Below are 22656 nucleotides of genomic sequence, written 5' to 3'. Positions count from 1 at the left end.
GATAGATATAACGCAGCAATTATTCAAAGGACATAAATAGCTACATACATAATAATAACGGAATTACCCTGCACAATTTCTAGGGTATTATTTGACATACTATTATTTGCATTGATAAACAAGCACGTACCTTTCTTGTGTCAAAGTGATTGAAGCGTTGGGAAACGACGAATAAGGAACCAACTTCACTCTTAGTAAACAGACAGCTTCACTGACATGCGCAGTGGGTGAAAGGCGTAACCGCGTCTTTGACGTCAGTGGCTGGTTCCCAGCGCAAGCTGAGCTTTGCACATGGTGACAAACTTGCACCGACACGCATAATGTTTGCTCTGCAGGCTCAGGGAAGGTCGAACCACTCGAGCACGGATGTATTAAGAGAACGCACTCGAGCAATAAATGCACAGCCTCATACTGTACAACTTAGTATGTATAGACTCGTGTTTTAATCACTGCTATATATTTTCTGCCTAATGCCTTGTGGCCTGAAATATGAGGCAGAGAAATCACAGGTGTAATTAATAGCAATATTGGTGGCTCTGTGATTAGGTGTGCTAGTAATTAAGTATTTGAGCCAGATGCACAATAGCATGATCTGGCACACCTACATGGAATGCAAACATTATCATGGTATTACACCGCATTAAAATGGCAAGATACATTTATAGTTCTGCATGGTTGCAGATTCTACTGCACTTTTACACTTCATAAAGTTTGCATAAAGCAGGTTTACCTTTAAACAGGTGGAGTGAGTCTAAATTGATAAAGGGTGTGCAGAGTTGTAGATCTCAAAAGGGAAATAAAATAATTAACCTAACCCTGACATAGCAATTAAACAATTAAATATAGGCAGATGTTGACTATATATTTAAAAGATAACTCTGCACAGATTGTATAACATTAATTACATTTTATTTTACTCAATTACACAGTTGTCGACATACAACAAATCAGTACAGAGGCACGTTCAGTTCACATTGAGTAATAAGCATTGCAACAACACTGGTAAGGTTTCTGGTTGTCTGGAGAACTTCTCTATTTTTGTAACATTCACATAATAGATGACACTAATAATGGTTGCCACACAGTTTCTTCTGGACCTCAAATTGTGGGGAAAATGTATCATTTTCTTTTACTTCAAAGAAAATTAAAGAAGAGAGTTTTGTCCTGCACTTGGAGTCTAATGATTATGAACAGATTGTCTAAATAAAGTTACTGTCCACTGGATACAAATATAGCAATCTGAAAGGGGTGTCACATTTCCTAAGGTGAGACTTATACTGTCTGTCTCATACATGGTTTTATTCAAATAAAAATAGATGGAGCAACATGTTAAATATTGGGCATGTAATGAACTTTAAAATCCCTAGTCTAACAGACTGAAAATTCACAATACACATTTAGACATTCATGTGAAAAAATATGTTAAGATATTAAATATCATTGCATTTAACTGCTAAAATTATTTCCCATCTTATAGTGCTGATACAGAAATATTGTAATACTAATTCATGTTATTGTTATGGGATTAGTGCATTCATTCAAAAAAAGCTTTCCACTAGCTGAGAGAGAATATTTCCTGGGGACAGCAGCACCTGTCAGGAATTACTCATAAAATGGTCCCTTTTGCCACAGTAAGCAGACTTCAATCACTTGTGTATCAAAAGCATTAAATATAATCAAAACTATAACATTCTTGTACCATTTAATTTCCACTATTAATACACCTATACATAAATAAAGCTCTGATCTACAGTATGTTCTCATATTATAGGCATTATTGCACTACATGTTCACTCCTTGTAGCAAGCTCATGATTCTCAAGTGGCACAATGAAGAGAGCTGCACAGAGACACAATAGTCTGTGATACATGCTAGGTTAATACAAGGATATATGTTTGGGATAAATAACAGTACTTCACTAGCCATAAGAGTGGTGGTGGTCAGTTGTTGAATAATTCACTTTTACTCCCTCACCTGTACCTCATCCAATTCATCTTCAAATCTCCCTCAGTCAGACCCCAACGTTGTTTTACTGGAGCTTCACAGTTGACCACATTTTACTTAAATTCACAGAACTGCAGCACTGACAGCTTTCCAAAACTAAAAACATTCTCTTTTTCTTTTTAATATTTGCAATTTACAGCTATATTAATAGTAACACGTTCCCTATATTGCGCCACTGCTTCCGGGTGACAGATCACAGTTTTGTTGTGTGAGGAATTGACGGCTGGGGTGAGGGGATTGAAGGCTGACACTCTCTGGTTTAGTCCCTCTGATTACATGGACATATGTTCTGGGAGCACATAGGAGATGTCATCCCAGGGGTGGCGATACAGACCCTGCTTCAGCCTCTTCTGGTCCAGGTAGTGTCCTGAGGAGATACGAAGACGAAGGATTGATTGTCATACAAGGTAGAAGTGTTTTCAATCTTGCATATGTTACCGTAGCAGTGTGTCAGCACACAGAAATGACTCACCAATAAATCCCATGCTACGTCCCAGGACAAAGATGCCATTCAGAGCTCCAATTTCCACAAACTCATCAGCTTCATCCCTGTGGTGGGCATGATGGACAACAAGGATAAGAGTTGATGAATTTAAAAAGATGGCTGCACACAGTGTAGGCCTTAAGGCTGTTTTATGTTTCTGCGTCGAATCGACGGCGTACCCCCGCAGAGCCCTCTGTGTCTACGCCGGACCCTACGCCGTAGCCTGAGGTGCACCTCTCGAAAACACGGCGCTCGGCCGTGGCTGGGTAGCATTGCATTTCCCAACTAATTTCTTGGTTCTGTGCACAAATATAAACATCAGGCCTCTTACGTAGGCTACGGCGAAAGCTCTGCGTGGAGCCTCCGCAGAACCATCAAACAGGCTTTATACTACTTATATTGTACCTAAACTCAGACATATTGACAATGAGTGAAGTGCAGGTGATTTATAGCAATTTTGGCATTAAGTGGTCGTTTTTAGTATGGACAAATACAATGATTCATGGTAGTATTTCATCCCACCAATTTATTATATTAATGTATAAATGACTACACTTATGTACATTTGGCTCTAAATTACTGCAAGGCATTATGAAATAGAAGCATGAAAACAAAGATCTGAGTTGTCAAACAGCCTTGGATCTCCATTCTCCTGCTACATGGCTTCACCATAGAACTGTAACTTGAATGCCTGTTTCTCTATTTTGTCTTAAATATAGTAAAGATCTGTGAGAAACAAGGTGTAAACTGTATAAAGACATTGTAAAGATTGACAGTATTTATTGGCTCACCGTGTAAAGCCACCACAAGTCCTGAGCAAATCCACAAAGGCCACACCAATGAAGCCGTCCACATTCAGGATCAAATTGGGTTTCTAATACAACAAAATCGACACACCGGGAAAAGAGGATCATGTAATTTAAAAAATGGAGCACATCACGGTTTACTAAAAGGCTGTGAATGACAGGATGAAGTGATAAATCTTACTTTGGATGTGGTAATCTTCTCTACATCTAGAGCGTAGTCCAGCAGCTGGGTGGAGGGGAAGTGCTGCTTCACAAAGTCCTTCAAGATCTGGACTCTCATGTCTGGATTGTTAATCTGGGGAAGCATTCAATCAATCTGATTTTCCTCTATCTCTAGTATTTGTCCTTTACAGTATATTTTTAGCAGTGTAGTACAGCCATGTTCTCTGTATTATTCAATAATAACTCTGATTTAAAAGATCATTCTGCTGCTGTCCGCACTGGATACACACGTACTGAAAATCCATGGTACTCACCGACTTGACTCTGTGTCCAATGCCCATGATCAGCTTGCCATCCTTCTTCATCTTGTTGACAAACTCCATGGGCAGCATGCTGCTGTCAAAAGCCTTGCTGAACTGCTTTGCTGCAGCATCCAGAGCACCTCCAAAGCGGTCACCCTGGAAAAGGAAAAACACATGCTCATGGTGGACTTTTGCAGGTCAGTAAATCCAAGTAGATAATTCACAGGCTAAGTGTCTTACAATGGTGAGAAGGCCGGAGGTGAGGCTGGAGATGAGATCTTTGCCAGCTCGAGCACAGACAATTGTGTTGTGGGCGCCGGAAACAGCAGGGCCATGATCAGCGGTCACCATCAGGCACATCTCAATAAACTGGCAGGCATACCTCGGCAACCTGCACGCAAAAGGGGTAAAAAACAATGTTTATGTGGTACAAGGATTTCTCACGATTTTGTTTAGTACAACTCCTGGGTTAAGAGGTTTAAAGGCTGACCTCCTCTGGAACCAGAGAAGCCCTAGAGTTCCTCCCAGGCCTATTTCCGACTTGAAGACCTCAGTGATGGGCATGCCTGCGTAGATGAGCTCCTGACCCCGCTCGTCACAGATGCTGGTCATGAAGGAAGCAGGCTTACGGATCAGACCCAGCTCCTGCAGGGCAAGAAAAAAGGAAAAACTTTACTGAAGGGCTGGCCAATCAATATTATATCGACATTGACATACGAGGCTAGATATCGTCTTAAATTTTGGATATCGCAAATCGTGATATGCTGTGAAGAACTGTTTTTAAAGGCTGCATTAAAGTAAAAGTGATGTAAATATCTGTTTTATCATTTGCCTTTACCTGCTTAGTAATTATATTCATATTACTGATTATTTATCAAAACTATCATTGTGAAAATATTTTGTGAAAGCACCAAGAGTCAACCCTAAAATATCACCGCAATATTGATATTGATGTATTTGGACAAAAATATTGTGATATTAGATTTTTTCCATATCGAAAAACTCAACTTTACTGCATATATTTGCTGCGATCCATCGGTCTAGTTTTAAAACAATATAATTTGTTTTAGCTTTGTTTTGCCTTCATCTGATAGCCAGGAGCTTGATTCAAACTGTTCACAGGCTTACTCACTCGTGCCCAAGAGTAATCCATCGGGACAGTGGGAGGAGGCATCTCTTCAGCTGGCTGAATAACTCCTTTGGCAACAAGGTCATCATAAACAGAACTGCATGGATAACACAGAAGACTCAGGAATCATTATAAAAGAATAATTTTTTTGTCATTATATATATTTACAACATATATTTATAGGAGCATGTTGAATTGAAGGAATGAATATGACAATGTGCACTGACTTGATGATCTCTCCCAGCTCATCAAAGCTCTTAGGGACGAAGGCTCCAGCCTCCTTCAGAGCCATGTTCTTAGCCACTGCGGTCTCAGAGGCCTGGCTGGCACAAGCTCCTGCATGGCCGAACTGAACCTGGGGGGGGTGGGGGGGGGACAAAAGGTGCAACATGGGTCAGACATTTTATTAAAAATCTCTCACTGTGCAATGCACCAGACTCCACACCTGCCCTCTCACCTCGGAGGAGAACATGGTAGCACAGGTGCCAATACACCAGCAAACCACTGGCTTTGTGATCCTGCCCTGTGTGATAGCCTCGCAGATCTTGTACTCCTCTGTGCCTCCAATCTGTGGAAGGCAGAGACAGATTCAGGATGTAGCAAATCAATAAAGCTGCAGGCACCAGTGTGTGTAGATTTGTTCCTCACCTCTCCCAATACAACAATCATTTTTACTCCAGGAGTGTCTTGGTAGCGCAGCACATGGTCAGTGAACACAGAGCCTGGGTATCTGCAGGAATGACCAAAATTAAAAGGCGAATTCAAACCCACATGCTTACATACTGCAGATAAAAGACAGTTACATACCTGTCCCCACCAATGGCCACACCCTCAAAAACACCGTCAGTGGTGCGCGAGATTATGTTGTTGAGTTCATTGGACATGCCACCTGAGCGGGACACGTAGGCCACACTGCCTGGGCGATAGAGCTTGGAGGCAAGGATGTTATCCAGCATGCCTCCTGTGTTCCCGATCTTAAAACAGCCTGGCTTAATTCCTCCAACCTGGACAAAAACAGACACAGAGAGTTGCTGGTTTGCTCAGATAAAAGAACAGTCAAATCGCTATAAATCTAATGAGAAGTGAAGCAAGACTAACGGTTGCTGGTCCAATGATTGTAACACCCTTCTCATCTGCAACCTTGATGATCTTCCTGGTATGGGCTTCAGGGATTCCCTCAGCAATGATGGCAATGGTGTGAATCTGAAAGCAAATGAATAGAAAGGCTCAACTTTATTCCTCAGCTGTTAAGTACCTTGCAGATGGTGCAGGATGATGGTGCGTTATACCTGTGGGTACTGCATGGTCTCCATGGTGCTATCAAAGGCTGAACGCAAAGAGGCAAAGTTGATGAGCACGTCCACATCTGGGTGCTTCTTCATGGCGTCACTCATGTTCTTATAGACGGGGATGAGGATCTCTTTATGGCCCCAATAGTACTTCTGTTTGTGGTCTCCACTGAAAGGCAGCCATACAGAAAAGACATTTGTCAAACAGTGAAAGGACACCGTTTTCTTATTACATTAAATTAATTATTATGAATTAAGAGCAATGACATCAGAACAAAGTAAACGCAAACAAAAGGACAGAGCACACTTACGTGAACGGGTAGACCATGGCTGCGACAGATGGCTCATCTCTGGAGCAGACATAGTCAAAGTCCAGCATGCCCTGTACTGCCCGAGTCTGCATACCCCACACTATAGACTTGGTGTGTTTGCTGAAGAGGTTAGTTGCCTTAGCTACAGGGGAAGGAAAGACACTGGATGAAGTTAAAAATAATAATTATGACACCACTGACATGAGGATTAACAGAGGTCCATGAGGCCTTTTCGGGCATCAATAAGATCAATAAAGTAGACAGAAAAACTGGTTCAGCACCATTAAGCTTCTTCTTTCTTTTTTTTTAAACATAATTACAACAAACAATAAAGACATGTTGAGCTTTGGATTAGGTGTGTATGTGTCTGTATAAATCCTATATATCAATACAATGAACTTCCAATTTAATGAGTTTGGATTGCAGAGTCCTCCTGCTGTCCAAAGGGGGAGCTATAATACCTAAACTCAACCATGTATCATCACAAGGTCTGCACCTATCACACTGCCCTGCGGTGGACCCATGCATGAAAACACATCAAAGCCTTAGCATTCACAGTACAAAGATGTCCCAGTGCAATATGTGTGTGTGTGTGTGTGTGTGTGTGTTTTTTTTTTTTACCAATGGGAGCTCCAGCTTTGACCTTCTTGGCTGGTGAGCCCTCAAGTCTGGCTCTGTTTTCAGAGAAAGAAGCAGTTCTGCTGGATACTGGGGTCTGGAAATGAAAAAAGAAGATTCATCTATTTTTTTTATTTTTTATTCTGTTATGCACAAAGGTGTGCGTGCTAATGAGGACAGCTCTGTTGAGAAAATGATATGCTTTAACTGTAAAAACTGGCAAAACTAGTCCTTTATACAGGGTTGTACAGCTTCATAAGAGTACAATTCAGGCAGTTTGACTTTTTTCATTTAAAAAAATGTTTTGGTTTACATGAGTGATTATGTAGATGGAACACCAGATTATATTGAAAATCAAGCATTTTTCAAGGAGTATATTTAAAGTCAAGCATATTCCTAACTTTAACCTTAAGCATTTCCAAACTTTCAAGACTTTGTACGAACCCTGTTTATATAAGCTTGAAAGAGCAGGGTAGCCTCAAACCTTCAGGTTATTTTATAAGACAATACCTGCATACAAGTTACACAGTGAGTCTTAGTGTTCTTGATTTGTCATGCCATCGGCCACACAAGTAGAGCTTAGGATGAGCAACTAGATGTTAAGTGCTTTAAGCTTTAGAGTGGAAACTTTCATTCAATTCTTAAACAAAAGCTTTAACAAAATGTGGTCATATAATTTCATAATAAATAATACATACTTTTGGTTTATGACTTTTGTAATAGTCTTACTTTATCTGAACAATGTTACATTATACTATTATATGTTTAATTTGTCCATATCATTTTTATATTTACCTCTTCATTTGAAGCAAATAAATGCATGTATGTGCACACATGTGCAGGCACACACTCACTTTTTCTGAAAGCCTAATGGCTGCCTCGGGGCAGCTGCGGTGCATTACCGACTGCGGCCACGCTAGTATTTGAGTGAGAGTAGCCCACAATGCTCTGCAATGCTCTTATACAAAAGAGCCATTGGGCTTCTGACAACCCGGTTCACTAAAAGGACAAGACAGTAACTGAAACAGAGGCTGTGGCATGCAAGTCTTCTGCTCACTCTGTCACTAAACTGCACAGCACTATTGGTGGAGTTGATAATGTAAATTCACTGCACAGTGAGCCGACACCACATCATGACAGCCTATTCGTCTCCGTGGAGTCAGTGTGTGTCATACCGATGTGCTGCCACTGGAGTTGAGAAGAAAGTTGGCAGTGTGGGCTGCAACAGGAGGCTGGTTGGGGATTGGCCGGTGGCCCAGTGCCATGCCAACAATGGCAGTCATGTGAGTTTCTGTGCCAAAGACATGGATGGGGATCCCAGTTGTCTTGCCTGAGGAGAGCAGGCAGAAGCAAATTAAGTGTGGTGTATGAAAATCAGCAGTTGCTTGCAGATAAAAATGCACTCGAAATAAGATAAATATAAATCAGTGTAAAGTACATCATACAACATACCGACTTCTCCCATTACTCTGAGACCTTCCTGGTAGTTGGGGCCTCCACGACGGACAAATATGGTGACCTCATGCTCCTTCAGTGGCACCTGATAGTCTCTGATGGCCCGAACAATCCCCTAGCAAAGACAAGGATCTGCTCAGTAAATAACTTGATATTGAGTAAGTAATATTAAGGCTACTACATAAAAAAAAAGGCAGGGCGATACTTTACCTTAAATGTTGCTGCAACATTTGTGAAGTTTGCGATGCTTCCCCCAATGATCAAAACCTTTCCTGGAAAACATTATTAAAGAAACATATTTTTATATATATATATATATATATATATATATATATATATATAGTAATATATATATATATATAGTAATATATATATATATAGTAATTATATATATATATAGTAATATATATATAGTAATATATATATATATATATTAATATATATATATATATATATATATATATATATATATATATATAAAATATTATATATTAAAATAAATAAAAGACCACTTTGAGTACAAAGAAAGTTTTGACAGAGCTGTTTTCCTACCATCAGGGTGCTTTTCTCTGGTCATCAGAGACAGAATAGTCTTGGCGTAGTCATAGGTCTGCTGTTCGCTTGGTGCTCCTGAATACTCCCCATAATTGGCCAGCTCGTTGACACCACCCAGGTCACAGATTGTGTCACTAGGAGAGTTTTATATTAGTCACCCACACAGAGGAAAAAGCAACAGCAACAACATCTGTGTGTCTTCTATGCTGGGACAGTCATACCAATATTTTAAGAAAAATGAAAACGAATCAGCGTCTTAACTTGCATTAAACACTAAATGCACTTTTTTTCATCTGCTCTGAATTAATACTGCACTGCAAACAGACACAACAACTTAAGTGTGCCCAGAGGAAATAATTAGTCATGGCTGATGTACATGTCACGCTTTACACCTCCGACAGACGACACTGCTCATTTCTCCAGACTCTCACTAAAATGTCAACATCTAAGAATCCAATTTAGCAGTCAGCTGAACAGGCATGAGTCTGAGCTGCTGCACCATCAGTCTCACTACTGCATTACTGGCATACACTCCTAAAGCTAAATTCAGTTATGCGTAGTGTAATCATGTAATGAGGATAAAGTCAGGGGACAATTTAAGCAGCCAGAAGAAAACATACAATTGAATTATTTTTAGATCCATGGCTACTGGCATCTTATTTATTCAGGCTTTGCTTTATGTAGTCCTGATCTGGCACTGTGACTGGGTACCTGTACACCACTGAGGCACCTCCTCCTGCCACCATGGTCCAGATCCTGCCTCGGGGGTTGAGCAGGGTCAGTTTGAGGCTGGCACCACTCTTGGCATCAAGGTCGGCAATGTAGGCCTCCTGCAAAAGTGAAAGAAAACAGTCAATGAAGAGGCGAGAGACAGGTTATATGAATGCTACAGAAGCAGGTGTGTGAGTGTGTGTGTGTGTGTGTGTGTGTGTGTGTGTGTGTGTGTGTGTGTGTGTGTGTGTGTGTGCGCAGCCTTAATTAGAGCAGGACTTGCACAAGCACCTCTCCATTTGGCCACAATTTATTTCCTGTGCTCACATTGATTTTTAAAGAGCTATTAGTTGGAAATATTGTAGAAATGTTAAGAGTGAGAGTGGATGTGATGTGCATTAGCGGTTGTTTGTGACTGTCAGGGCCACAGCTGGTGGCTGAGAGTAAAAAAAAGCTCCCAATCAAAGGCACCCGCTGTCCCTCATCTCCACTCTAGACTCACAGCAACCAATTAGACCAGCCCGTCTGGTACACAGACAGTACATCTCAAACCAGCTCCTACCCGCATCAGCCAAACATAGACAAAAAAGTCCTGTATACATATTATTGAGCTCTGTCGTGCAGGTGATTTAGACACTGAGGAGTTTTAAAAGAAAATCAGAAAAATCACCACACAAACTCTTTTCTCACAAAGCATCTCATTACAGTATAGTAAATGACATCAACATATTGAGCTTTTTCCCCTCTTTGGAGCTATGTAATGCTGACAGATTGGAATCTGGTGGATTGCTAGATCTGTCTTTCCATTCCTCCCTCACCTCAGGATAGGCCTCCCTGCCGAAGGGTGGAGGGAACTCAACGTCACCCCACTTGGCCTTGCAGATATAGTCAGCTGTGGCATCGATCTTGGCTGCCATGTCCAGCACGTAAACTCCATCTTTTGTGACCACTGAGAGAAAAGGGAGAAGAAAAAACAAGTGTTGCAATCTATCCTCCTACAAGGTTTACAAACACCCACCCACTGAGTTTCATTATGTTAGCCTGGGAGGACCGTACTTGGGCGCAGGTGACCACAACCTTCCTGCTGTACCTGCAGGAGGTGGAAGGAAAGAGTAGATGGGGAGGATGTTGTATGAAATCAAAGCAGGGACAGCCGGTCTCAGCAGCCCTGCTACATCAACAAAAACAGCTGCCAGAAGGCATACTCGTGCCCAATTACTCCATTATAAATACACGCTGCCTTCATCAGACAGGAAGTGCATGAATTATTTAATGGTTTCCTCCCTCAATGTAAAAAAAATGGGGCAGAATAAACTTCTGCCTCTTGGTTTTAAGATGAGGTTTTATTATTGATGTTTTCATCTCCGATTTCATTTTGATGTTCCCTTTCCAATTTCATAATCTGATAACATATTTATGAATCTGCGTTGGAATAAAATGGGTATGCCATCGTGATTGCTCGTTAAGACATAAAACATCAATGTACTAGGGATTTAAGAAAAGCAAACAAACAAACAAAAAACAACCTACCTAGTGGATTGATCTCCAGGTATGTGAAGAACAGGTCCTCATACAGGTTGAAGAGCCCAACAATGAAGCTGGCCAGGACCCTGCAGAGAGACAACATTCAACACATGAAACCTCTTTGGGTCTGTTGCTGCAGCACCAGAATTGACGGTGGATGTAAAACATGACGGTTACAATATAAAAGGAGTTATTGTCACGTTACAGCTAAAATAATTAGTTGATTAATCGAACAACAGAAAATCAATTTGTAACTATGTCACTATTCATATAAGTCACTTTGCAAGCCAAAGTACCAAAAATTTGTTGTTAATGGCTTCCTAAATGGGAATATATTCTGCGTCTCTTGTGAGGAATTGAATAGCTTTAGGTTTTGGGCTGTTGGTCAGACAAAACGGCTCTGGAAATTGTAATATGCATTTTGTCACTATTTTTTTAAATTTTGTGGACAAAACAATTGATTAATCACAAAAATAATTTGTAGATTGACTATGACTACATAATTAGATTAGATGCAGCCCTTAAGGTGTAGGATCACTGTCACATTAATAGTTAACTGAATGCATAAATGGCCATTTAATCATCTTCTAACTTGCTAAATATTCACAGCATTGTAAAGAGCTCCAAAGCAAACTGTACAAATAGTATATATACGTGTGTGTGTGTGTGTGTGTGTGTGTGTGTGTGTATGTGTGTATGTGTGTATATATATATATATATATATATATATATATATATATATATATATATATATATATATATATATATATATATATATATACAATTCTGAAATGTGTATATTTTTATATTGCTTATATGTTTTAGATCAGTGATCTGCAAACCTGATTTCCCAGAACACCAACAGAGTAAAGTTGAAGGCATTTCATTCTTAATTCTTTAAAGTGCTCATATTATGCTTTTTGGCTCTTCCCTTTCCTTTATTGTGTTATATATCTTTTTTTGTAAGGTACTTTGTTGTCACATACACATACATGTAGCGAAATTCATTCTCTGCATTTAACCCATCCCTCAAGGGAGCAGCGCCCAGGGACCAACTCGAGATCTGAGCGGCCCGTGCCGCGGGCCGCCGAAAACGTCGGGCCGTACATGTTTTGGATGGGGGGGAACCCGAGACGGCCGGATCGAAACCCATGCAAACATGGAGAACATGCAAACTCCACACAGAAAGGCCCGGAGCCCAGAACCTTCTTGCTGTGAGGCCACAGTGCTAACCATTGGGCCACCAAGCTGCTAAGTTATAGGTTTACAAAAGTGAAAAAGCCCAAAGTCCACCCCAAAGGGACTTACCATCTTCAACAGAAAACACTGTTCACAAACTGCTTCAAACAGCTCTATTGTAGTCCAGCCTTTACTTCTGTGACAAACGTGCGTCACTTTGTAACACATGTTATAATGCTCGCATAGCTGCTAGAGTGGTATGCCCTCATACTCTGCTTCTAGGCTCGTTCGAGATGAACTGCGCCTCGCCTGTAAAGTCGGACAGTTTGCAGCCGTTTCCAGCAGCCTTCAGGCTGAACTGGAAGTCACAGAAACACTCAAATCATGTTAGGTCCGATTCCGACTTAAATAAAATGTTATCAGACCCATATGTCAGCTTGTACACACACACACAGTCTCCAGCTGTTTTATGAAGACAGAGTAGCTGTCAAAATGCTCTACCTGCGATCTGGTGCTGATGTTAATACACAACATACTGATCTGTAATCTGAACGGATTTAGTCTCTCTCATTCTAGGTAACTAGGACTACAGTTGAAAATTAGCCAACTGGCTAACACTGGCGCATTTACAGAAATGTTGATTAATGTGCATTGTCCTAATCAAAATAAATAAATTCTAAATCCTCTGAATTCTAAACATAACTATCACCCACACAACATGTGTTCTGTACAGAATAAGCCTTTAAATCAGACAAATAGCAATTAAAATCCCTCTATATAAACTATAAAAAGTTTATATAAAACGTCACCATGTTGAGTCATTCTGAACCAATCAGCTGTTAGATCAGCTGAGAGCCAGGCGTTTCCCATCATGCCCTGGGTCCGCCTGGGTCTTGCAGTCGGTGAAAAGCAATTGCGCTGCCTGCGTCTCAAACCTGCGGCCGCCTTGTGAGGTTATCGTTGCCGACGTGTGCATGACGTCAGAGCAAGTCGGGATCAAGTTGGACACAAATGTAACCGGCATGCGCCGGTGATCGATTCTGCGCAGACCTGTCTCATCTCCAACGAGCCTAGTAGTCCTTACCTAGGTACTGCGCAAAGATGGAACAGAAGTGAGATGCCTCACTCTGTAGCTAAAACAGAGAGCTCAACACACAGGGTGAAAAGAGAAGCTGCAGCAATGTGCAGTACAACAAAAATATGGTGTTTTTTGTTAAATCATGAAAACCTATTCTGGTACAACCTCTAAATACAATTATGAAACAGAAAATGAGCATAATATGAGCACTTTAATACTGGGCTATGGAATACAATGTTCCTGTACATATGCCTGGTGATTTAAAAAAGAAATGACATGGCCATCATACATTATTATATACTAGTAATTATATTAGATATACATATATCATCTAATTTCCACATAATTCAAACCATGACAAACTACAGGCAATATCATTGACATATTGTTAAGGTTGAACTGGACAGGAAACAGTCCACCTGTAAATTAGCTGCATTAGAGAAGGAAAAATCTAATTTACTTCTTCCTTAACATGTCAAAACAGAGCAGTGAGGAGAGGGGGTTGCTGGAGGAGGTGGGGGGGAGGCAGTATTTTGCTCTCCTGCCTGTCAAGTGTGCCGGCAGCTCTGATCCTTTGTAACCATGTCAGCTTGTTGTCAGGACTCTGACTGGCCTGTGGGGGAAAACTATGACCAAATCCCTGAGTGACTCAGCTTACTGTGTCTGCTTTTGATTGGAGGGCAGGAAAACTGGCCAAGTGCCACTTTTGTTTTTAATCCAAAGTGCGAGGAGAAAAGTGTATGGGGTGAACTGGGGTTGGCAGAGTGATTTCTGGGGCAGCTTCTTCAATGTCAGCCAAGACAGCGAGTCTGGCCAGAATCTGCCATCTCCAGAGGACTGCCGGTTGAGATAGATAGGAGGGGGTGAGCCACTGTATCGCACCCATCAAAATAAACGGACGTGCTCTGAATGTGGCTGTAGTGTTAAAAAAAGGCTGGGGGTGGAGGCTGTACGAAGCAAGGCGAAGCAGAGGAGAGTCATTTGTCTAATGGAAATCCTCCGCCCATCTCCACCTGCTCCCCCCACATTTACTCCCAATATCAAAGTGCTTTCTCTCACTTCATTTGTATGACCCTCTTATTTTCTGGCCTTTTTTTGGATCTTTTTAATACCAGTAGTTTAGTGTTGAGCTACCTAAATACATTGGTATTGAAGTGCATCTTGTGCTTTTGTTGTGAGAGCACAGAGTTAATGCTTCAAAATAAAATACCTTTTATTTGTCATTTGATAATCAGTTTGAGATGGAAATCATGCATCTAAACAGCTTGCACATATGAACTTCAACATTGAACAGCTAATTTTGGGTGTATGAATATACACTGACATGTAATAAGACATGCTTTCTGCATGGGTATCAAAGTTCTACAAAAGCCAAAAATGCACCAGGTGCAATCAATCAATATAAAAAAAAGAAGATCATTCTATTTAATATTAAGCTTATGAAATGTAATTTCAATTGGGAACATTATCACAAAGCTCTTGGTTTAACTCTAGAACCTGATTTTGATGTATTAGACTCTGTTCATTATTATTTTTTAAAGTGGGCGATCTCCACCTTAGCATATGCAAGCAACACAAACAAAAGCACCGAAAATTGCCAGTGTTGAATAAATACATCTCTAACACAGACTTAAATCGGTTGTATTGCATTTGATTCTACATGTATTATATTGTCAATATTGTGTCCACTCCCAGCATTTTTTACTCTCTGTCACTGACACAAAGCTAAAGTTACAAAATGCGCTACAAATACGTTTTTTTTTTTTTCTAACTCACCCTTTCTTGTCTTTTGGGACGTGAGTCAGCAGCTCTTTCTTCACAGAGTCTTCACTGATCTTTTCATCCACCCCAATTAGCAGCTTTTTCGCCTTGGCATCCACATCTCCCACATCCACCCCTCCCTCATGGTGAAACAGCACATAGTCACCCTCGCGGGTGGCGTAAATGCACACGTAGAACTCCTCCTCCTGAACAATGGGGCGTTAAAATGACACAGATGTCAGTTACAATGTTTCTTTACAAGATATTTTGTATTATCACTGCTTCTAGAGTCTCCTTGTAGTAGTGGTGAAGTATAAATAAGGCATGATGAGACAGTAGATTTGTAACGAGTGCTTTACCTGCTTATGGGGGACAAATGGCTCGATGAGGAAGTTCTTGAGAACACCCTTGGCTTTTCCCACCTGAGGATCAACAAAATAATTACCTTAAGAAATTAAATGCTAAGTAGACAATGTATTAGCATTAACTCCCATGGGTTAAAAAAAGACATTACAGGATCTGACGGGTCTATAGATTGTGGGCGTTTCCATATTAATGAATCAGTCCCAACACATATTTTCAGACATTCTTTCATGGACTGGTGGGAGGAGGGGACAAAATGTATATTAAATCCAAATGATTAAATATGCAAGTCAATTACCGTTTCAAAAGAAAATAAGGAGACAGGTTGAGAAGCAGGAGAAAGAAAATGTCATGTATTACTCTCTGCAAAGCCCCGCTAACACAGCCATAGCTCATTTGGTGAGGCTGTCATCGTTCCTCTGTTAAAGGCCATCAGGCATAAAGTAACCAGGGACCAGCTGAGAGCAGCCAGCCGGAGAGAACAGAAGAAAATAATAAAAAGCGCAGAGAGGGATTTGCCATTTTGAAGTGTGGAAATAAAAAGTATATTGGTGACGGGTGAAAAAAAGAAAGCCTATATGATTGAAAAACCCACAAGGGCTCAAGCCAATTCAGATAGATGAACTGACACCTCCATTACTGCCTCAAAGAGGAAAAAAAGAAAAGCCATTCATGTTGTGAATGCAATTTGTGTAAGAATGATTTAACTGAACCACTTACTGTATGGTAACATGATTATACAAAATTTGAAATGCTCATTTAATAAAGTGAAGCATTACGGGCAACTGCAGCACAGAATAGCATTGAGCAACCTGTGAATAACACATGGAAAGAAAGGAAGTGAAAAGGAAATGGAAAGTGGCTGAAGTTATTCACAGCTGCTGGTATCTAGTCTGACTTCCTCTAAACAGAACTACTCTGATGATTTCTCTAAGATAAGTTCAGAGGCCAGCTAAACAAAACAAGAAGTAGACTAGCAGTAATAAGCAGTCAGGTAAGACACTTCTATGCAAGTGGAAACACGCTAGAATTCAGTTTTCTAACCCATCATAAGACCAAGATGGTTGCATTAGGTTACAGATTCATACTTTAATGCACCTTACACATTTCAAGACACCAGAGATAAAATAAATAAATACTATACAATGTCTGTCCACAACATGGTAATTTATCTGCATAATTACTTAACTCTTTTCTAGATACCATACAAGCTGAAACACTGCCAGCAATACAGCTGTAGCCTCATGTATTCCTATATACTGCCAGCAGCAGCAGCTGTCAGTTTCATCTCATCTGTGAAGAGCTACATCTACGCATTCTCAGTGCTGCAACACACACGCTGACACTCAATGCTTTATGAACCATCCTAGTCTCTCCGTAACTTGCTTCTTGGTTTATGAGGCAAAGCAGCATCTCAGTGGCACAGTGATGTATCTATGTATCATGGTTATACTGACTGGATACATGGACTGACTGTATATCCACTAGGCTAGCGCTTCAGCTGACTGGACTGATTTAGTACCGGCGGACTGATACTGAACCCCTCAGCAATCTGGGCAGTTGTTCAGGGAAACACACATCAGGCAAAACAAAACACACAAACCAAATGCATCAGTGCAGAACAGGGAAGGGGGGGTGAAGGAAAGGGCAACAGAAGGAAGGTCTGAATAAAGCTCTGGGATAATATTGATCGAAGGGGTGTAGAAGGGGTGGGTGAAGGCCATCGGCTGAGAACCAGCGGAGAGGGTGGATGACGTACGGTTGTCTCTTTCATGAAGCGGGACTTCAGCCACTCTCTGACGCCGTTCAGGTCCAGGTTGACGCCGACCAGGCCCAGCTTCCCTCGCCTCTTGATCAGCTGGTCCGGCTTCACCACCAGCCTCTGGAGGAGGAAGATAAATAATGGTACATTTTAGCAGGACCAAAAGGGACCGACATTTAGCCTTAACTGAAAGGCATCTAACTGATAGTTTTATTTTTTAAAAGCTGTGCAGAGAGTCTACAGTGCATTTTATGTCATGTGTTTCAGTGAGATTGCAGATCTGTGCTCTGAATAAAATATATTTTAAGGGAGTAAATCTGGAAAAAACTAAAAGGTGTTTATAGAGATGATTTCTAAAGTTGCTCTGTTGCATTCACATCATGACAGAATATTTATTTGTTGAAAGTAACATGGTAATTAACTCAAACCATTATTAAAATGTAAAAATCTGTTGATGACATTCCACATTGGCCATTCACTGCTTTCTTTAGATTCAACTTGAGCTAAAACGATTAGTCAATTAAGATTGATCAAGATTACAAAATCAATCTGCAACAATTTTGATTAAAGATTAATTGTTCCATGTATTTTTCCAACAAAAATACCCGAAATTCGTCAGGTGCAATTATCATATGTGAATGTTCGTTTGCTAGTTTTCTATTATAGTCAACCTAGTGTTTTGGACTCTTGTCCCGACAAAACAAGCAATGTGAAGGTGTCAACTTTGGCTTCAGGAAATTGTGTGATGGGCAGGTTTTACTGTTTTTTGACAATTTATGGTGCAACTGATTCAGCAATTAATCAAAACAATAAGAAGGCAGATTAAAGAAAAAAAAGATTGTTAGTTGCATCATCACAGAAATAGGACTCCAGCATGGAAATGTGTTTGATAACTGCATTTGAAAAATTTTATTGACACAAAACTTAATTTTGTTCATTTTGTTTCCAACATGTGACAGCAGATATTTACTGATTTTGTGACGTTATCATTCAGAGATATCTGGGTTCATCAGCAAATCTCAGATTCACAAACGATATTTATCACCTGAAAGTTGAGAAGAATGTTATTTAAGTAGGAATCTCTCCCGTCTGATGCAAACACAAAATTACATCCAACCCCCACTGACTGAGCCTGCTTCGTCTCTTGCAAGGCAGATAAAGAGAATGATTTATGACAGCGGACCCATTAGTATCTGGGTGCTCGCCAGTGAGCAAAGAAAGAGAGGGCCGAGGGTGGAAGTTAATGCAATTTCCTAATCAATTCTACCGCAGCACATATCTCCATGTATCTGCCCACCCCATCCCCATCCCCATCCCCATCCTCGTACCTCCCAGATAAAAACCTTCAGCCAGGAGGGAGACACAGGAGGAGAATGTCATCTTCTCCTTCAAGATGAGTCATGAAGTTATTCAATTAACTTCTATTACAGCCCGTCTATCTGCTAGTGCTTCGCTATGAAGAACAGTGAGAGTTGATCTGAAAGCAGGGCGATGCGACTGTCCTGCACCCGGAGAAGTATTTGTGCAAGAAATCGGTCCCTAGCTGAACTCCGACCTCCCTGTTGACAGAGCGAGTGAGAATTGATCTGTTTACCAATAAGGAATGGAAGAGAAAAGAGCATTTTTCCGCCATGTTCTCTTCTGCATTTAAGCTTACTTTCTACCAAGAATGTAACATAGCTGCTGGATCGCTCTGCTGTCTGAGACATCAGCTAACAAGAGATCGCCAAGAGATCACTGTTCACTGCTGCCAACCTAAGTCATTTTCTCAATAAAGAGGAGATGATTTTCCACAACCTTAAGGAGGATTGCGCTTTAGGCATTTATGGGCTATACATTTGTGATATAACAAAGCTTAAGAACATCTTATTCTTTTAAATCTAATTTTGTCATGACCGCACTGCTCACCTGTGTGAGCAGCCACGGGTGATCTTGCGCCAGTCGGTCAAAGTCGGTCTCGGCAGTCACGTTGGCATAGTGGAATCTGTTCTGAACAGCTGCCGATGTGCAGATGTGCTTGTAGAGGAACTCCTTTCCCGTCTGCTCGGAGATGGCTTTGGCCGACATGACTGCTTAGGTTAGACTAGCCTAAGAGGAGGGGTAGACAGACAGAGAGAGATGGATTGAGGGATACACAGATGAGCAGTGAGATGGATGATAGAGAAAACAAAAACACCATGTTTGGCATCCTCTGCTGTCAGAACAGTCAAGAAATGGTCTGGTAGCCAGGTGAAAGACAGCATTGTAATTTGTATTGTCCATGAACTGCCTGGCATAATGCACTGCACAGAATTAAGAGAGACTGCTATACAAATCTGATTACATACTAACTGCAGATTCAGGCCTTCTGTCCTTTTGCAGTCAGAGTTTTTTAGTCTGCTGAACCCTGCAAGACACAGACAGTGAAGCCAATGAAGCTAAATCCAACACGATTAGCCTCATTTTGTTTGACCTGCACACTAATAAGGTAACGAGCACTTATTTGCCACTCGAACAATCAGGTTCCTACAGCAGAGAGTGTGCATAGTGTAGTAACTGGACTCTCACCACCAGTTTACAACTGCAAATAATCTACAGAAGGTTGATGGTCTGATATGAATAATTAGGTAGACAGGGTTAACCCTAACCATAACCCTAAGCATAGCCAAGAAATTGTTTTTGCAGTGCATGAACTCGTGAACACGTGAGTGTAAGAATGTGCCAGAAGTAAATCAAGACATTCAATAAAAATATCATGTAATAATAGCATCCATAAATTTTACTGCAAAAGGGAGGAGTTGTGACCTTTACACTTTGGCCACATGCGTCACTCAATTAGGTCATCTCCAACAGGACCAACACGCACAGCTCACAACAGAACATCAGGGATGAATTTTAAAAACAGTGATATTCAATAATTTCTCCTTACGAGGACACACCAATACAGCTACTATTAGTATCAGAACAAAGCCCTGTAAAAGGTTAATTCCACCTATGAGAACTTTCATATAAATAATCATATAAAACAAAACGTGAATAAATCTTTACAGCTATTTTCTGCCTATATACAGTACAGAGGCTCTATTATCTTTCTAGAGGAGACACATAAGACGCAACATGGAATCATTTTTCTTCAATCACTTGACCAAGATCAAGAAAAACTGGAAAATCAGTTATGTTGTAATTTAGAACTACATCACTTGCAAAGATATGGTGCAGCCGGTAAGAATGCTACTTCACTGAACCTATCCCTGATGTTTGTCGTTCTCTTTTTACATTTTTCAAATTAAACTCCCACCCTAAAATCTGGCTACTCATTGTTGCCTTGTCTGATCAGCACGAATATACTGTACATCCTGCAGAAATGCAGCTTTTGACCTGCTTCAAAGTGTTTAGATTTGAATGTACTGGAAAATTTAAACTTACTGCAATGCTATTATAAAATGTATATCTGATAGTAAATACCATCTCTCCTAAATCAAAGCAAACTCTACATTTTCTACGTGGTTCATGAAGCTGAAAGCCCTGATGTTGGCTCAAATAGGACTCCCTCCTCAACACTGCTGCCCTGGCAGCAATTTCTTAAATGGATTAATGGGACTGTCATGGACCTTTCACACTAGTGATCATCGTCCCTGAGTCACCACGGCGCTGGTTCCAGGCCAGGCGAACATTATCCAAAGCTCAGGTTCCATATATCATCCAAATTCTCTGTACAACTGACCTGTCAGAGGTATTACATATCACTGCTTCACATCAGCAATAACAGATAACTGATGATGATGATGATGATGATGATGACGCACCATTACATCTAAAAAAAAATATGGGGTGATGGATGGTCAGTTAGGTAAAAAAGATGAAAGTTGTAGCTTCATATTCCCAAAGAATTGATATTCCCTTTTAACTTGAACACTTCCGACCAACACAAAACCTACAGGACGTTGCAAAGGGATTGGGTCATATAGAGAGAAAGGTTTCAGCCAAGTGCTCATTCATTTACCAACCGGAGACAGCAATGCATTTGTTTGGCAAATATCCACGTCACCATTTCAAGAAATCTTTGTTATTATATTATATTATTAAACTTGACCATTACGATGTAGCAGGAGTGCAGGTGTAACGTTAACGTTGGTTGACTAACGTTCTCGTTAAGCAGTTCGACTTGTTTTACATGTTTTCTCAGAGAGAGACAGAAAGAAACAGGGAGAGTTTTAGGGGACACAGTAAAAAAAAGTATTTGCTTATTTTAAAAACAATAAATAATTTACCTTTTTTCTTCCTTTGGCGGTTCTAGAAGTTTTTTTGCGGTTGTGTATGTGAATTTTCTCGGCAATGTTGCTTCCCTCTTACAGACTGTGGAGAGCAGAGGTGCCGGCGGAGAGCTTCCTGGGAGTTTTGTCTTCATAGCCCATCTGCCGATAGGCTTGGCTGATGTTTCCTTGCTTCTGATTGGTTCTTTCCACACCATGCTCTATTGTTGCCTTCAGGGACACTGGGAAATATGGAAATTAAGAGGTGGGAAGCACACGAACACAGAGGGGCAAATACTGTCATTCTTATGGGCAAATAAGACAACGTATTTTATATATATTATATATTATTTCCACCAATGTTGCTATTATGTTTGATCAAAAGCACAAGAATTTTCCACAAACTTCATGTTTGATTACACACACACACACACACACACACACACACACACACACACACACACACACACACACACACACACACACACAACTTATGGAGAAAACAGCAGCCAATGAGTGAATCACTTCATATTGCACACAACCATCGAGTACGGACCAGTTGACCTGCACTTTGAGGTGACTGTAGAGCACCAGTTCATGGTCTTTTACATGTCCTTAACCTAAAACTAATCTAAACCAATACCAGCTATTTTTAGTTTATGTGGAGAGTAAACGCACTTATGTCCCTTTTTAAATTTGGAACACGATCAGTTAATTCAGTAATTCCTAACCAGGGGTGCCTCAGGTGATACTTCTGCTGTTGCCAGCGGGTATTTAGAAAGATTGTGGAGCAGCCCAACAAATTTAAAAGAAAAATAGAGATTAGGATTTTAATTTTTTTTTTTAAATCAGGTGGTAATGAATACATCATACAAATATACAGCTAAACATATTGCATAGGCAGCTGAAAGGGCTAGACAAAAGTACAGAC

General features: G+C 40.5%; 1 protein-coding gene across 4 annotated transcripts; it reads right to left on the bottom strand.

Moving 5' to 3' along the window:
* Positions 1-892: 892 nt before the first annotated feature.
* On the bottom strand, positions 893-21888 carry aclya (ATP citrate lyase a). Of its 4 annotated transcripts, XM_039825451.1 has the most exons (29): positions 21744-21888; positions 19821-19879; positions 19402-19581; positions 17491-17613; positions 15728-15790; positions 15384-15574; positions 11357-11436; positions 10645-10775; positions 9827-9945; positions 9113-9249; positions 8771-8832; positions 8558-8675; positions 8281-8435; positions 7109-7202; positions 6488-6629; positions 6177-6345; positions 5986-6090; positions 5695-5891; positions 5536-5617; positions 5345-5455; positions 5115-5242; positions 4891-4984; positions 4249-4403; positions 3999-4149; positions 3771-3914; positions 3476-3589; positions 3280-3362; positions 2477-2553; positions 893-2371 (listed from the first exon to the last, which is right to left on the bottom strand). In XM_039825451.1, exons 3-29 carry the CDS (start codon positions 19558-19560, stop codon positions 2277-2279), a joined length of 3279 nt encoding a protein of 1092 aa, XP_039681385.1. In that variant the 5' UTR covers positions 19561-19581; positions 19821-19879; positions 21744-21888; the 3' UTR covers positions 893-2276. The 4 variants fall into 4 exon arrangements, with proteins under 4 accessions (XP_039681385.1, XP_039681383.1, XP_039681386.1 ...); XM_039825449.1 differs by lacking the exon at positions 19821-19879; XM_039825452.1 differs by lacking the exons at positions 19821-19879; positions 21744-21888 and adding an exon at positions 21197-21219.
* Positions 21889-22656: the final 768 nt, after the last annotated feature.

This window comes from Perca fluviatilis, chromosome 15, assembly GCF_010015445.1.
Source record: "Perca fluviatilis chromosome 15, GENO_Pfluv_1.0, whole genome shotgun sequence".
Lineage (NCBI taxonomy): Eukaryota > Metazoa > Chordata > Actinopteri > Perciformes > Percidae > Perca > Perca fluviatilis.
The sequence above is the reverse complement of the archived record's forward strand: the minus strand, read 5'-3'. Positions and strand labels throughout refer to the sequence as shown.

Excerpts from the sequence above, each read along its gene's own strand:
- aclya (XM_039825451.1), bottom strand. The coding sequence starts at position 19,560 with ATGTCGGCCAAAGCCATCTCCGAGCAGACGGGAAAGGAGTTCCTCTAC. Across the intron at positions 5,243-5,344 it reads CTACCATGTTCTCCTCCGAG|GTTCAGTTCGGCCATGCAGG; the intron begins GTGAGAGGGCAG and ends CACCCCCCCCAG. Across the intron at positions 3,590-3,770 it reads TTGGACACAGAGTCAAGTCG|ATTAACAATCCAGACATGAG; the intron begins GTGAGTACCATG and ends ATGCTTCCCCAG.